The sequence below is a fragment of the Musa acuminata genome, chromosome BXJ2-9, assembly GCF_036884655.1.
Source record: "Musa acuminata AAA Group cultivar baxijiao chromosome BXJ2-9, Cavendish_Baxijiao_AAA, whole genome shotgun sequence".
Taxonomy (NCBI): Eukaryota; Viridiplantae; Streptophyta; class Magnoliopsida; order Zingiberales; family Musaceae; genus Musa; species Musa acuminata.
Genome location: NC_088346.1, coordinates 38684820 through 38702458, shown reverse-complemented (window position 1 = coordinate 38702458; position 17639 = coordinate 38684820). Strand labels below are relative to the sequence as shown.

General features: G+C 40.1%; 1 protein-coding gene across 1 annotated transcript; it reads left to right on the top strand.

Annotated features, from left to right (window-relative positions):
• Positions 1-716: 716 nt before the first annotated feature.
• On the top strand, positions 717-17547 carry LOC135623408 (signal peptide peptidase-like 1). Its single transcript, XM_065126338.1, has 3 exons — positions 717-2288; positions 16550-16750; positions 17137-17547. Exons 1-3 carry the CDS (start codon positions 1491-1493, stop codon positions 17317-17319), a joined length of 1182 nt encoding a protein of 393 aa, XP_064982410.1. The 5' UTR covers positions 717-1490; the 3' UTR covers positions 17320-17547.
• Positions 17548-17639: the final 92 nt, after the last annotated feature.

The window sequence follows — 17639 nt, the reverse complement described above, 5'->3', positions numbered from 1 at the left end:
TAGCCCAACTATACCACTCACTAATTATGCGCAAACGTGACACATATTCATGTATGAATTACACAGCGATATAGTTAGCTCTTATTTTATGGTAAAAGTAACTCAATTCCTGTTTCTTATGTTTTGCCAATAGAAAGTGTTTTATCTTTATTTTCTATTTGCAAATCAAATAAAAAAATTAGAATTCATTACAAGAAGAGAAGATTTACACTTGATCTACAAACCCAATACTCAATTACTTTTTTTTTTGTCCCTTTTTTCTATGGATCGATCCAAATCGGTTTTTCTAAAAATATTATCATATTTTTGTATAGATTTTTAATAATATTTAAAAAATTATAAATATAAGAACACATGAAAATTTAAAGGAAAAGATGTAAGTGATTGGATTATTCTGGGTATTACCTTAAAATAAGAAGCGTTGCTAGAAAATTCTGAAGAGGGGAGGTGACAGTTAGTTAAAAAGAAGATTTAGATTTTTTTCACAGTCAAATTATTTATATAAATAAATTTATATAAAACATATATTTTGCACTCTGTGCTGATCGATCAGTGAGTGTATTCAAAGTGAAAACTGTATGCTCACCAACTCCAGTTATTGGAGTATATGATGGGACTCTGTGCCTCGTATCTGTTTCCGGAAAAGATACAGTTAGCTCAGAAACATTAAGTAGTGGCGTGGAGAGCTCGCCGTTGCACGTCCCGCGCCGCGCTAACGATGGTTTTCTGGTTCTAATTTTACCCGATTTCTTTGATTGGAGCATAAGCGAGGACCCACATGGGGTTGCACTGTTGATTCCAGTAATGCTGCAGATGGTAAATTACGGAGGGCCGGAAATAAAATGCCGCCCTGACAGACGGTATTCTCATCCTCCTCAAATGCCGTCGACGCCCACCGCCGCAGGTCCAAATCCGGTCTTCCCCACACAAGCCAATCTCGTCGCTTTCACAACGCCCACGCTCAAAATTCCCTTCTTTTGTCCTCCTCGAACCGATCCCACTTGCATCTTCTTGTGTTCCTGGCTAGAGAAGTAGGCGGATCAGTCGGTTCTCTTATTTTAGGTAAATTTCTGTTCAGAGCAAGGATGGCTTTTTCGGTTTCTGGTCTATCGGATTCTGTCAGTCGGTTCCTCTTTTTCCTCAAATTCATAGCTTTGTCAAACTTTTTGAATTTTGAACCCTCGTATGCCCTCAAAGCAACGTTCTTTTCTGGTTGATTTGAGGTTTTCTTGCTTAATCTTGCCTTGTGCGCTCGGAAAAGTTCTCTTCCATTCCGTGCAATGTGATGGCTGGGAACCGAAGCTGAGTGGAACCTTACACAAAAGAATGGATTTTTCAACGGTTCAGGCGACGCAAAGAAAATTCTTAATGTCAGCAACAGTGGCATGGAAGTTCTTTGAATCTTGATCCAAAGAACGTCCGTTGATATTAGCAGAGTGGAAAAGGGTAGAAAGAAGGTTGCTTTTTTTGGGGTGTGCTATAGAGATAATATGGAGTCACTGTGGAAGCTAACTTGTTTGCTTGAACCGGGATCCCTCGCTCTCATTGGGACAGCAATCTTAGTAACCTTTGTATCGGCTTCTCGAGCTCTGGATCACGGCAAAGAAATGCAGAAAAACCTGAATTTCTCAGAGGCATCGATAACTTTGGACCGGTCCCAAGCTGTCATGATTCCCCATGCTAGTTCTTGTAGTCTTCTATTGATGTTCTATCTTTTCTCATCTGTGTCCCAACTTATCACTGCCTTTGTGGCTGTCGGCACAGCCTCCGCACTCTACTTCTGCCTTATCCCGTATGTTGCTTACGTCAAATCGCGGTTTGGTGTGGTTGATCCATTCATCTTGCGGTGCTGTTCCAAGTCTTCGACACGAAGCCAGGGAATGTTCCTGCTGTTTTCTATAGGAATTGTGGCAGCTTGGCTTGTCACTGGGCATTGGTTGCTGAGCAATCTACTGGGGATATGCATATGTGTTGCATTTGTTAGCCACGGACGACAACCCAACATTAAGATATGTTCTTTGCTTCTTGTCTGCTTGTTTCTGTATGACATATTCTGGGTCTTCCTCTCGGAGAGGTTCCTCGGAGCAAATGTTATGGTTTCTGTTGCAACACAAAAGGCATCTAACCCACTTCACAATGTGGCAACAAGCTTAAGCCTTCCAGGATTGCAGCTGATTACAGAGAAGTTGGAGCTGCCTGTTAAAGTTGTTTTCCCAAGAAATTTGTTTCCTGGGTTAGTTCCTGGAAGCAGCAGCACAGATTACATAATGCTGGTCCTTGGAGACATGGTATGATGTATTTCAGTTGTTGTAAATTTGGTTTGGTTTGATATTATGTGTTCGTTAAATTATAATCAGTTTGCAATTTGAGTCCATTAGCTATCTGATTGTTTTGTTTATAAAACGTAGCAGCATTTACATATTTGTATTTAGTATCCAGTAATGTCAGTTTGAATGGTCTCTGATCTTTGCATATATGCAAAGATGCTAATGATACAACATACATTAGACATAAGTAAATTATGTTGAGAATTAATTCATAGTAGTTATCTAGGTAGTTACTATGTTCTAGGTAGTTATAAGCATGTTCTAGTAGTGACCCATGATCTAGAAGTTATAGGGTAGTTCCTACATCTAACTTAATCATGGGTGACATAGTGGAGTAAGATAGTTACCATTAGGTTCTATAAATAGGACCATAGTTCATGAAGCAATATAAGGAGTGTGCACTTGGGAATATCTTGTAAGCGTTCTTGTCTTACCTCTTATTTAAATACTACAACGGTTTTCTTGATCGAAAGGACTCTTTTTAATTGCATCATAGTATTCTGTTTTTATCGTTTTCTTGCTCCTCTATCGCCAACATTTGTGGTATCAGAGCCATAGCAATGAAATATTGTAGAACATATGAACAAGTTGCGGATATCCTCACCAAGTCGCTTTCAGTACAAAAGCATATTTATTTCATGTCGTAAATCGGTGTACGTAACTATGAATCAATAGGGAGTATTGAGAATTGATTCGTAGTAGTTATCTAGATAGTTACCATGTTATAGGTAGTTATAGGCATGTTCTAGTAGTGACCCATGATTTAGAAGTTATAGGATAGTTCTTACACCTAACTCAATCATTGGTGATATGGTGGAGTGAGGTAGTTACCACTATGTCCTATAAATAGGGCCATAGTTCATGAAGCAAGATAAGGAGTGTGCGTTTGGGAATATTATGTAAGTATTCTTGTCTTACCTTTTATTTAAATACTACAACGGTTTTCTTGATCGAAAAGATTCTTTTTAATTGTATCGTAGTATCATATTTTTATCGTTAATAGTGCATGAACCATCATCAAATTTAACTGAATATCCATCATCTATCAATTGGCCAACACTCAATAAGTTATGCGATAAACTAAGAACAAAGAAAACAATATAAAGGGATTTTACCTTCCCTTGACTTGTCTTCACCTCAAATGTTCCTTTCCTTTCTACTTGGATTTGCTTGTTATCCCTATATCTAACTTTCAACCTATAAGTTTCATTAATATATCTAAATATTAATTTTATGCTTGGCATATGATTATAACATTCACTATCCAGAAACCAAATATTATTAACTTGTGAATGAGTCATAAATAACTTACTATTTTCTTTATTTTCCTCCACATAGCTTGCTTGCTTTTCTCTTTTCCAGCAATCTGCTTTCACGTGACCAAATTTTTTTATAATAGTTACATTGAATTCTACTCTTATAATTTTTTTGATCATAATTTGATTGCCTTTGTTCATCATGCCCATCAAAGTGTCATCTTCCTCTTCCTCTTCTATTTCCTCTACCACGAAATCCTCCTCTGTCATTTTTTCTTCCTGTTGATTTTTTGTCTTCTTTTGAAGTAGAAGACTCTCCCTTAACCTGAAATATCTTTTCTTCACTTTTTTCAAGTGTCATGTTCAACCTTGCTTCATATGCTTACAAGAAACCCATTATTTCATCAAATGAAAATATAGATAAATCTTTTGACTCCTCAATTGCGGTAACAACATGATTAAATTTCGGAGTTAAACTTCTCAAAACTTTTACAACAATTATATGATTAGGAAGATGTTCACTATAAGATTTCATTTGACTAACAATTTCAGTCACTTGAGAAAGAAAATCTTGCACTGATTCATTGCTTTTCATGATAAAAAATTTCAAACTCACGACGAAAGGTTTGAAGTTTTACCGTAATTACCCTTGATGAGCCTTGAAATTCATTTTGAAGTATCAACCAAGCTTACTTTGAGGTTGTCGCTATTATAATTCTTGAGAAGATTGTCTCAAATACCGCTTGTTAAATGAAGAACAATGCTTTTGAGTCCTTCTTTCTATTCTCCCTCAACCTGATTTTTTCATTTGGATCCGCATATCCATTCTCTATTAAGTCCTAAAGATCTTGAGACTTGAATAGAGTCTTCATCTTGATACTTCAAAATTCATAGCATTTGCTCGAGAAAATAAGAATAAGGGGTTGAGACATGGAATTGCCATTAAAAGCCATAATGCCCAGTTCAGATTGAAATTTAGCTCTGATATAGCTTGTTGAATGAATAACAATGCTTTTGAGTCATTCTTTCTATTCTCCCTCAGCCTGATTTCTTTATCTGAATCCGCATATCCATTCTCTATTAAGTCTCAAAAATCCTGAGACTTGAATAGAGTCTTCATCTTGACACTCCAAAATTCATAGCATTTGTCCGAGAAGATGAGAATAAGGGGTTGAGACATGAAATTGCCATTAAAAGCTATAATGCCCAGTTCAGATTGAAACTTAGTTATGATCCACAATCTTGGGTATTCAAATCCAAGTGGAAGGGAAAGGAACAATTGAGGCGAAGACAAATCAAGGGAAGGTAAAATACCTCAATAATGTTTTCTTTGTTCCTAGTTTATCACATAACTTGTTGAGTATTGGATAATTGATAGATGATGAATATTCAGTTATATTTTATGATGGTTCATGCACTATTAAAGATAAAAAATCTGGTTTGATTATGGTAAATGTTTGTATGATGCAAAACAAGATGTTACCACTTGATGTTTCAAATATTAAAAAGCATGCTCTTATCGCAACTCAAAAGAATGAGTTTAATTTATATCATTTAACATATGGACATCTTAATATTAAGGGTTTAAGGTTGTTAAATAAAAATAAATAATTTTTGGATTACCCAAAATTAATACACTTGATGTATGTGAAGGATGCATTTATGACAAACAAAGTAAAAAATCATTTCCTGTTGGAAAAGCATGGAGAGCATCTAATTGTCTTGAATTAATTCATGTTGACTTATGTGGACCTATGAATACAAAATCATTTGGTGGAAGTCAATATTTTCTATTATTTACTGATAATTATAGCTGTATGAGTTGGGTATATTTTTTAAAACCAAAATCTGAAACATTTGATAATTTTCAAAAATTCAAGGCACTTGTAGAAAGGCAAAGTGGTAGATATATAAAGACACTTCGGACAGATGGAGGTGGTGAATTTTTATCTAATGAGTTTAATTCTTTTTGTGAAAAAATGGTATTCATAGAGAATTGACAGCACCATATACACCAGAGCAAAATGGTGTAGCTGAACGTAAGAATCGAACTGTTCTTAAAATGACAAGAAGTTTGCTTAAAGGAAAACACCTTCCAAATCAGTTTTAGCAGAAGTAGTTGCAACAACAGTTTATTTGTTAAATATTTCACCAACAAAGGCTGTTATGAATCAAACTCTTTTTGAGGCTTGGTATGATATGAAACCAAGTGTAAAGCATCTAAGAATTTTTTGTTGTATTGCTTATGCTTTGGTAAATTCATAAAACCATCACAAGCTTGATGAAGAATTTGAAAAATACATTTTAATTAGTTATTTCTTACAATCCAAAGCATATCGATTGTATAATCTTATTAATGGCAAAGTTATTATTAACAAAAAGTGTTGTGTTTGATGAAAGGACTAGTTGGAATTGGGAGACCAATGAAGGTGGAACACAAATTTAGATTTCAACAGAACTAGACACTCTAAAAAATCAAGTGACAGATCCTGCTCCAATAAGTTCATCGTCAACCTCACCTAGTAGCAGTTCAAGTTTTGATTCCTTAGATAAAACTACTCCAGGAAAATTCAGATCACTAACAAAAAATTATGACTCAACATTTACTTTATTTATTTCAGATCCTATGACTTTTGAGGAAACAATTGAAAAAGAGGAATGACGAAAAGCAATGAACGAGGAAATCAAATCAATTGAGAAGAATGAAACTTGGGAGCTAATAAATCTACCGAAAGAAAAGAAAACTATTGGATTAAATGGGTGTTCAAAACAAAGTTTAATACAGATGAAAGTATCCAAAAGCATAAGGCTCGGCTTGTAGCAAAAGGATATTCACAACAATAAAGCCATAATTGCAATGACGAAGAATCCAACATTTCATGGAAGAATGAAGCATATAGAGATACGCTATCATTTTATCCGGGATCTTGTAGCAAATAAAGCCATAGCAATGAAGTATTGTGGAATAGATGAATAAGTTGTAGATATCCTCACCAAGTCGCTTCCAATTCAAAAGCAGGTTTCTTTCATGTCGCAAATCGATGTATGTAACTATGAATCAAGGGGGAGAAAGAAAACATTATCTAGGTATTTTACCTTCCCTTGATTTGTCTTCGCCTCAATTGTTCCTTTCCATTCCATTTGGATTTACTTGTTATCTCCAAGTCTAACTTTCAATTTATGAGTTTCATCAATGTCTCTAAACATTGATTTTATGCCTGACATATGATTGGAATATCCACTATCCAAAAACTAAATATCATTTGAGATATCATTAACTTGTGAATGAGTCATAAACAACTTACTATTTTCTTTATTTTCCTCCACATAGCTTGCTTGCTTTTTTCTTTTCCAGCAATCTGCCTTCATGTGACCAAACTTTTTACAATAATGACATTGAATTCTACTCTTATATTTTTTTTTATCATAATTTGATTGCCTTTATTCATCATGCCCACCAAAGTGTCCTCTTCCTCTTACATTTCCTCTACCACGAAATCCTCCTCTGCCATGTCCTCTTCCTGTTGATTTTTTGTCTTCTTTTGAAATAGAAGACTCCCCTTAACTGGAAATGTTTTTTCTTCACTTTTTTCAAGTGACTTGTTCAACCTTGCTTCATGTGCTTGCAAGGAACCCATTAGTTCATCAAATGAAAATATTGATAAATCTTTTGACTCCTCAATTGCGGCAACAACATGATCAAATTTCAAAGTTAAACTTCTTAAAACTTTTGCAACAATTATATGATTAGGAAGATGTTTACTATAAGATTTCATTTGACTAACAATTTCAGTTACTCGAGAAAGAAAATTTTGCACCGATTCATTGCTTTTCATGAAAAAAATTTCAAACTCACAACGAAGAGTTTGAAGTTTTACCGTAATCACCCTTGATGAGCCTTGAAATTCATTTTAAAGTATCAATCAAGCTTGCTTTGAAGTTGTCGCTGTTGCAATTCTTGAGAAGATTATCTCATGTACAGCTTGTTGAATGAAGAACAATGCTTTTGAGTCCTTTCTATTCTCCCTCAGCCTGATTTCTTTATCTGGATTCGCATATTCATTCTCTATTAAGTCCCAAAGATCCTGAGACTTGAATAGAGTCTTCATCTTGATACTCTAAAATTCATAGCATTTGCTCGATAAGATGAGAATAAGGGATTGAGACATAAAATTGCCATTGAAAGCCATAATGCCCAGTTCAGATTGAAACTTAGCTTTGATACCACAAATGTTGGGGATGAAGGAGCAAGGAAACGATAATTACAGAATACTACGATGCAATTAAAAAGAATCCTTTTGATTAAGAAAAATGTTGTAGTATTTAAATAAGAGGTAAGATAAGAACACTTACATTATATTCCCAAGTGCATACTCCTTATCTTGCTTCATGAACTATGGTCCTATTTATAGGACCTAGTTGTCACGAACTAAGTTGGAATTGCCTAAGTCATGAGGCACCATTGCGGCAAAAACGCGAACTTAGCTTGCGTTGCCTAAGTCGCGAGGCACCCTTGCGACAAAGACGCGAACTTAGCTTGCGTTGCCTAAGTCGCGCTTCGTCTTTGCGATTTGCGTCCGCAAAGATTAGCCCACTTGCAACCTCTCGCAGGCCCCGAAGGACCTGTAAAAGAGAAAGTTGATTAGTTCGAAGAACGAGCGACGGACAAGTCCCGACGTATCACGAAAAGGGGAAGCTTTATAAGCAATTCAGCAAGCACCTTATGTGCGCAAGAGAAAAGAGGGAGAGGAGGAAAACAAAGACTTTAGAGGGTTGAACAAATAGCTGCAAGTCCACAAACAACTGCCCACCGGGTGTCGAGCGCGACAATAAGTTCCGTCAAGGTAACGTGCGAAAGATTGTTCAACGCCCGACACTATACCGAAGCCCCATCCCCCATGGTGCCACCCGGGTGGTTCCAGAGTGTTGAGATGGTTGACATTTTGCGTGCAGCAGTGGGCTGCAGAAAACAACCCGTGGCACACGAAAACGGAGCTGTTTAGCTCGGTTCGGTGAGCGGTCGCACTATAGCGCTGCAACTTGTTCGAACTTATATTTTTACAAGCAAAAGAACTTAAAACCAAGCCAAAACATGCTGCCAAGCAGCTGTACATGTAGATGAGAGCGATGAACAGTTCGTTGAATGAAGTTGTTGCGGGTGCGCGACGACCGTTCGTGACATTCTCCCCCACTCAAACTGTCAATGCCCTCATCGACGCTTGTTGGTAGTTGTTGATAATTGCTTCTTCATGTTGCAGGGCATCTTCGGGCTCCCAATTGGCTTCAGTTCGGGAAGCTTTCACCACTTCACCAAGTACTCGGTCTGCTCAGCTCCATTGGGTAGCTTTATCTTGCGATCCGCTAAAATAGTTTCAACTTGCTTCTCGTAGGAGACTCTGGTGGGGGGTAGTCGAGTTAGAAAACTTCGGAAAGCATCTTGTGGATCCGAGTGGTAGGCTTTTAAGTTGCTGGCGTGAAGAGCATTATGAATTTTGAACCACGCCAACAGCTGCAACTTGTAGGAGACGTTGCCCACCCTGCTGATAATTGGGAAGGGCCCTTCATACTTGCGCACCAATCCTTTGTGTACTTTGTTCCTAAAGAATTGGAGTGATGCTTGTTGGAGCTTTACCAGCACCAAATCGCCGACCTTGAACTCTTGCGGTCGCCTTCCCAAGTCTGCTCACCTCTTCATCCTTTTTGCCGCCTTCTCCAAGTAAGCTCACGTAATATCTGTATTTCGGTGTCACTCCTTTGCGAAGTGGTAGGCTGACGGATTACTCCCAGTATACTCGATTGCTATGGTATGAGGAGTTGATGGTTGTTGTCCTGTAATGATCTCGAAGGGGCTCTTGTTGGATGCAGAGCTACACTACAAGTTGTAGGAGAATTGGACAATGTCCAACAACTTCACCCAATCTCGTTGGTTGGCACTCACGTAGTGCCGAAGATATTGCTCTAGGAGTGAGTTTATCCTTTCGGTTTGGCTATCCGTTTGGGGGTGCAGGCTTATGGAGAAGTATAACTTGGACCATAATAATTTGAATAGCTCGGTCCAGAATCGTCCCAGGAATCGAGCGTCTCGATCACTAATGATATTGTGCGGGACTCCCCAATACTTCACCACATCCTTCATCATCAACTTGGCCGCCTCCTCTGCTGAACAGTATAGAGGAGCAGCAATGAAAGTTACATACTTTGAAAATCGATCGACCACCACGAGTATCGATCCGAGTCTCCCTACTGCGGGCAAGCTTAATATGAAGTCCAAGGAAATGCTCTCCCACGGCCTTTCTGGTACAGGCAACGACTACAAAAGTCCCACCGGCTTCCGTTACTCCACCTTGTCTTGCTGGCAAGTGAGGCACGTTCGAACATATTCCTCCACATCAGTCCCCATCTTCGGCCAATAGAAGGCCCTCTCCATGAGAGCCAAGGTTCTATGAATGCCGGGGTGTCCAGCCCAAAGGGAATCGTGACACTCTCTTAAGAGTTCATGTCTCAGATTGTCTACTCGAGGAACATAAACTCTATTTCCTTTGGTGTAAACGAGTCCATCCTAGACCTAAAACCGTTGTGCCTTGCCTTCTTTAATGAGCTGTATCAAGGCTTTTGCCTGAGGATCACTGTACAGTCCATCCCTAATCCTGGAAAAGAAGTTAGAGTGCAACTGACTTGCTTAGCCTCTGCCCTCCAATTGTACGACATTCACACGCTCCACTTTCTGACTCAATGCATCGGCCACGACATTTTCCTTTCCGGGCTTGTACTCTATTGCCATATCAAACTCAGCCAGGACGTCCTGCCATCGTGCTTGCTTTGGGGAGAGTTTCTTCTGAGTTTTAAAATAGCTTAAAGCGATGTTGTCCGTCCTTAGTACAAATCGCGATCCAAGAAGGTAGTGTCGCCAAACTCGTAGGCAGTGGATCATCGTTGTCATCTCCTTCTCGCGCATCGGATACCGTCGCTCGGTCTCGTTGAGTTTGCGGCTCTTGTAGGCCACCGGATGACCCTCCTGCATGAGTACTCTCCCAATAGCGAAGTCTGAAGCATCTGTTTGGACTTCGAAGGGCTCCCCATCGTCCGACAATTTAAGCATCGGTTCTTCTAATACAATAGCCTTTAGATCTTGGAATGCAATCTCACATTTATCAGACCACCTCCAAGGTTGCTGCTCCTTCAGCAACTCCGTCAATGGAGTTGCACGCTTCGAATACCCCGCTATAAAGCGTCGATAGTAGTTGACGAAGCCAAGGAAGGATCTCAACTCTGGCACCTTCTTTGGAGTTCGCCATTCCGCAACCGCTTGCACCTTCGATTTGTCCATCCGAATGGAGCCATCACCGATTCGATGCCCCAAGAATAAGATCTCCGTTTGGACAAAGTAGCATTTCTCCCTTTTTATGAATAAAGTGTTCTCCCTGAGAACCTTGAAGATCGTCCGAAGGTGCTTCACATGCTCCTCGAGCGTTTGATTGTAGATGACGATATCGTCTAAGTAGACGACCACGAACTTATCCAAATACTCCTTGAATAGCTGGTTCATGAGAGTGCAGAACATGGCCGGAGAATTGGTTAAGCCGAAAGGCATCACCAAAAACTCAAATGCTCCATACCTCATCACGTAGGTAGTCTTCGCTTCGTTGCCTTCAACAATGCACACCTGCCAATACCCCGATCGAAGGTCGAGTTTTGAGAAATACTTGACTTTGCCCTATTGGTCGAACAAGTCCGCGATGAGTGGGATGGGATACTTGTTCTTTACCGTCACTTTGTTGAGGGCTCAGTAATCGACGCATAGTCGGAGGTTCCCATCTTGTTTCTTCTGGAAGAGAACTGGAGCTCCGAATAGTTCTTTAGAGTTGCGGATGAGACCATCGCTTTGCAGTTCACCTAATTGCTTTCTATGTTCTACCAACTCTAGCGGGGGCATGCAGTAGGGTGGTCTCGCTGGAGGATTCACTCCCGGCTCCAGCTCGATGTTGTGATCCACACCTCTGCGTGGCGGAAGAGTCTTCGACAACTCGGGTGGTATAATGTCAGTGAACTCTTTCAGGACGTTCGCCACCACAGCAGGTTCATGAATAGCCTTCTCGTCAAGTGGCTCTAGCTTCATAGTTGCCACGAATGTTAATTCACCTTTTTGCACCCCTTTCTTCAATTGTAATGCCGATATATGTTGGGGTTCCCTGGCTCCTCTCCAAGAGACGGGAACCACACAGGAGTCGTCACCTCCCATCACACATAGGGAGTTAAGGAACGACATTGGCACCAACTTGGCTGCGTGCATAAATTTCATTCCAAGAATCACTTGGAAGTCATCCAATGGCACTGCCATCATGTTTGTGCTCCCGCTCCATGTTCCGATCTTGATGGGAACTTCCTTTGTCAACCCGAAGATTTGCTTGGCCTCCGAGTTCATCGCCTTCATTCGACTTAGGCTCTTCTCCAAGATCAACCCAAGTCGCTTTACTTCTCGATCGGCGATAAAGTTGTGGGTAGTGCTCGTGTCCACCATTGCACGAGTCGTTTGGCCATTGAGCTTAATGTCTACGTACATTAGCTCGCCACTTCCTGCTTTTTGTAACCTTGTCTTCGTGTTCTCCCCCACTTGACCCCGCATGGTGTTCAACAAACGCATTGCTCCTATCCGGGGTCCTTGCGACTCCTCATCGTCGCTGCTGGATTCAGAACTACTCGAACTAAGAGCGACAACCTTACCCTTGTCCGATCGGCGGGGGGGAGGGGGGGGGGGGGTGGATGAAAGCTGTTAAAGTATTGAGTGCCTGTTTTTGTGGGCACTCCCTCACCATGTGCGACACTCCGCATAAGAAGCATCCGCCAGGTTTCGGGGCCTTGCCTTTCGGGCTTGGCCCTTTGTGGGAACTCTTCTTCCTCTGTTCACCTCATAGCTCCTTCCCTCAAGAATATTTTGGAGGGCGATTGCTTAAAGATTGTTTCCTTTTCCCCGGGTCTTCGGAGGAAACAAAGTCGGTGAGCCTTTCTGTGGCAGCAATTGCCCCGATCACATCAGCGACATTCCTTTGATGTAGTTCTTGTTAAACCCATGACTTCAAACCATCGAGGAAGCTGAGCAGCTTATCCTTCTCGGACATGTCCTATATGTCTAGCATTAGCACAAAAAATTGCTTCATGTAGTCTCGAATGGAGGTATTTTGGCGGAGTTGTCTCAACTTCCTTCTTGCGACGAACTCTGTGTTCTTCGGTAGGAACTGAGTTCTCAACTCCCGCTTCAGGTCCTCCTATGTGTCAACTCGATGCCGACCTTGTTGGATCTCCTCCCAACGGGTTCGCCACCAAAGTTTTGCATCTCCGTTCAAATACATTGTTGCTGTAGAAACTTTAGTTTCTTTAGAATCAGGCCTTGTAGCTCGAAAGTATTATTCCATATCGAATAGGAAATTCTCGAGCTCTTTGGCATCTCTGGCCCCTCCATAACCATGAGGCTCGGGTGCCCTCAAGTTTTGTGGTGGCGCAACATGGGTGTTGCTTCCTCCCGCATTTAGTGCTCTTGTGAGCATGGTCACCCTTGAAGTGAGTTCCGCCACAACTTCCTGCAGGTGTTGCACAGAGTCTTTGGTGTCATCTGACAATCAGTCGACCAGGGCCTCAACCTTGTCGATCCTAGACTTCGCTTCTCCTTGCGAGCTTTCTACCCCAACCAGCCTTCGTTGGCCATGGTAGAGTTCCTCCAAGCTCGCTTCAAGAACATCCAAGCGGGTTTCCACCGTTGTGAGTCTCTCCTTATGACTCTTTTTCTTGGTTGGCGCTCCAGATTGTGCCTCCTCTGCTCGCGGAGAACAGCCAACTTCTCGCTCATCATGTTCGCTGCCGCGCTCCTCCTGAGCAGCTCCAACAGCATGAGAGCGAGTGTGCACTTGCAGCCCACTTGCGGCTGCTTGGGGCAAGGGTCTGGCTTGCCCCGTCTTGCTTGATTCGCCACGATGCTTAGCCATAGCAAAGTTGCGAAGTTCCTTCGCTGCTCGCTCGAAGTGCTTGCCCGCTCTGATACCACAATGTCATGGACTTAGCTGGAATTGCCTAAGTCGTGAGGCACCCTTGCGGCAAAGACGTAAACTTAGCTTGTGTTGCCTAAGTCGCGAGGCACCCTTGCGGCAAAGACGTGAACTTATCTTGCGTTGCCTAAGTCGCGCTTTGCCTTTGCGATTTGTGTCCACAAAGATCAGCCCACTTACAACCTCTTGCAGGTCCCGAAGGATCTGTAAAAGAGAAAGTTGATTAGTTCGAAGAACGAGCGACAGACAAGTTTCGATGTCTCGCGAAAAAGGGTAGCTTTACAAGCAATTCAGCGAGCACCTTGCGTACACAAGAGAAAAGAGGGAGAGGAGGAAAACAAGGACTTTAGAGGGTTGAACGAACAGCTGCAAGTCCACAAACAGCTGCTCACCGGGTGCTGGGCGCGACAACAAGTTTCCGTCAAGGTAACGTGTGAACTTGCAAAAGATTGTTCAACGCCCGACACTATACCGAAGCCCCATCCCCCATGGTGCCACCCGGGTGGTTCCAGGGTGCTGAGATGGCTGACATTTCGCGTGCAGCTGCGGGCTGTAGAAAACAGCCCGTGGCATGCGAAAACGGAGTTGTTTTGGGGCTGTTTTGCTCGGTTCGGTGAGCAGTCGCACTATAGCGCTGCAACTTGTTCGAACTTACATTTTTATAAGCAAAAGGACTTAAAACCAAGCTAAAACATGCTGCCAAGCAGTTGTACATGTAGATGAGAGCGACGAACGATTCGTTGAACGGAGTTGTTGCGGGTGCGCGACGACCGTTTGTGACATAGTGGTAACTACCTCACTCCACCATGTCACCCATGATTGAGTTAGGTGTAGGAACTACACTATAACTTCTAGATCATGGGTCACTACTAGAACATGCCTATAACTACCTAGATAAATACTATGAATCAATTCTCAACAAATACTATAAACTTAGCTTGTAAGTGTTCATGTCTTACCTCTTATTTAAACACTACAATGGTTTTCTTGATTGAAAGGATTCTTTTTAATTGCATCGTAGTATTCTGTTTTTATCGTTTCCTTGCTCCTCCATTCCTAACAAATTATTCATTGCTGACTTTTTGGAATTTTAAGATGCTCAATCAAACAATGAGTTTCTTCCTATCATCTTAAAAACTAGTCATTCTTGACAAAAGATTACATTTTCATGGTGGATATATAATCGACCAGATATATAAGCACTGACGTGTCTCATCTTATGTGGTTTTAATGTTGTGCAATATGCCCTTGGAAGTTGATGTGCAATATGCCTTTCAAAACTAGCTTAAAAGAGGGTAGCTTTCTGAGTATCTGGTTTTAATGTTGAAAGATGCATTTGGCATCATGGACCATGATGACTATTTAAATTTGTCATGTATCTTCCAGAAGTTAAATTTTTATTTGGCATAATGAACTATCATCAACAAGATATCTGATTGTGGTTTCTAAGCAGAAAGATGGCAATGTTGATAGACCGGAATAATGGTAGACAAAGTTCCAAAATTATTTAACTATAGTATTTATTGGCTGCTAATTATAATAAAACATTCATGATAAAAATTGACTTTTATTGAAATGGAGTTTGTCGCACGAAAAGAGTTTTATATTGAGCAAAAAGCAGCAATTGTTGAATAAATTAAAGTTATAGTGTCGAAGTTCTGTAAAAATAATGATGTCATAGAATACCATCCTGTCTGATTATTAATTCGGATGTGTCTCATGTATATTTGTGATTATCTACTTTGTAATGCTTACTATGTAAATCAAATGATGATGATGATGCCATGCCTTGCTTACATAATTGTGGCTGCCATGCTGGTAAGGTAATGACAGTACACAAGCATGTCTCCATATAGCAGAGCATGGAGCAATATCTTTTTTCTTTTAGCGTGCTTGTCACAGGTAATATCTGATTGAATGTTGTGCCACATCAGTGATCAATCCCATCAATGCTTGGACATAATATTTATAGATTTCAAGATTCAAGGTTCTTAGTTGTGCTTGATTCAGTCTACCAGTGTAGGACATACTTTTGAAAGCTATTTAGGATTTTAAACATTTGTTTCAGTTCTTGAAGTCTGACATTTTTTATTTCCTCATTCTAGAGAGGTTTGCTTTTTTTTTTTGTATCTGAACATTATCTTCTAGGGAATTTTTAACATGAGCGTTATTGTTGCTATCATCTACGAACACATGATTATATTCTGCTGCACATCCGATCTCTTGATTGTCTTAACATTGAACCTCTTCTGGTGAAATCCTGGAAAAATTATCATTTCTGAAATACATTTATGATTCAAGCTTCTTTCGATGCCAGAAAAGATCATGCTGTTAGTCGTTTGTGAGCAATACAGGCCTTTTGAGAAACTTCGAATACACGGTTATTGCAGGAACCTTATTTTTCTTTGATTTGTGACTGTGTCCTCTCTAGCATCTAATTAGAAGGTCAAAGCAACAAGCATTGCATTGTGGAACTTCTCTTAGATACTAAAATGTTTTGTGCTTTTTTTCAATAGCACACATTAATGCGGCCAAATGAATTGGAAATGGAGATGGATAGGTAGAGGGTAAAGGTATTTATGAGTTACATCAGGAAACATGTGTTCATCTTGTAAGAGAAAAGTGGCCATTGTTCGCATCGCTGGAAAAAGCGTGTGTCCATCTCATGATAATTCATTGTTCTCTTGACCTATTAAACGTCCTTTGTAGCCACATTTTGTCTATCTATGCACTTGAATTTTTTATCCTAGAACAAGAGTGAATTTTGGTCGATATTATACTTTATTCATGTTTTGGTAATAATATCTTAGTTCATGTCTATTTCTGGTTCTCCTAAAGTTGAATGCATATTTTGTATATTTAGTAGAAATAATATGACCATGAAATCTGATTAATTATATTTCTACTCACAGTTTTCTTAATCCTACAGGCTGTTCCAGGTATGCTTCTAGCTTTGGCACTATGTTTCGATCACAGAAAGAGTAGAGACATAGCATGTATGTCAGAATTATCCTCATCAAAGCAGCACAAATACATATGGTATGCGCTATTTGGGTATGTGGTTGGACTGATCACTGCTTTAGCTGCTGGAGTTTTAACTCAATCCCCCCAGCCTGCTCTTCTTTACTTGGTAACTTCTAACCACATGCTGTATTTAGTCAGCGTTGCTATAATTTTTCTCTGTTCAATGTTATCGCAAACAACTATTGCAATCCCATAAATCTGGACTATAGACAATTCTCTCCCTCAACAAGGGCACACATTTTGTTAATCGCAGTGATATTCCGATACTTGTGCTATTATTCCTTTCCCTTGACCATTTGTAATTCAGTTACTCTCTATTTCATAATGTGCATCCAAACAGCCATATGAAAGTACTAATGACAACCATATGGTTCACCACAATCCTAGTATTTAGCATATCATCTTGGGCGTATATCAATTAAATGCTTTTTATTTTTGTATCAAGAAAGCCTGTGAAAGAAATGGCTTCAGAGTCTTGTAATGTGACTGCAGATACCATCTACTTTGGGGCCTCTTGTTTTCCATTCTTGGGCAAGAAATGAACTAAGCGAACTGTGGCATGGAGGCAGTCCAGCTCCGAGTGAGAAAGCTGGCATGCTGAACTGCTGCACTCTTCTGAGCGGTAGAAATGTTATATATGAGTTGTTTATGCTTGAGAACTTATATAAAATCTAGTATATTTAATGCCATGCATTCAGGTCTTCTTTTCGTTAGTAGTAAAGTCAATTTGTTTTCTCTTATAGTTGAACATTTTGTGTGTAGTTGCAGAGTTTCCAGAATCGACAATTTGTACCTTATCAAGTGGTGTTTTTGTTTAGTCTGTCCTTTTTGATGAAATATGTTATGGTATGTTACCGATGATGTATTCGTGGATCTTTTAAGTGATTCACTGTTTATGTTTGATTTTTCTGATCCAACTCAAGGTTTATAAACATTTGGGCTTGTTAGTCGATATTTGTAAGGTCAACAACTACAGAGTTACCAATAATCCAAAG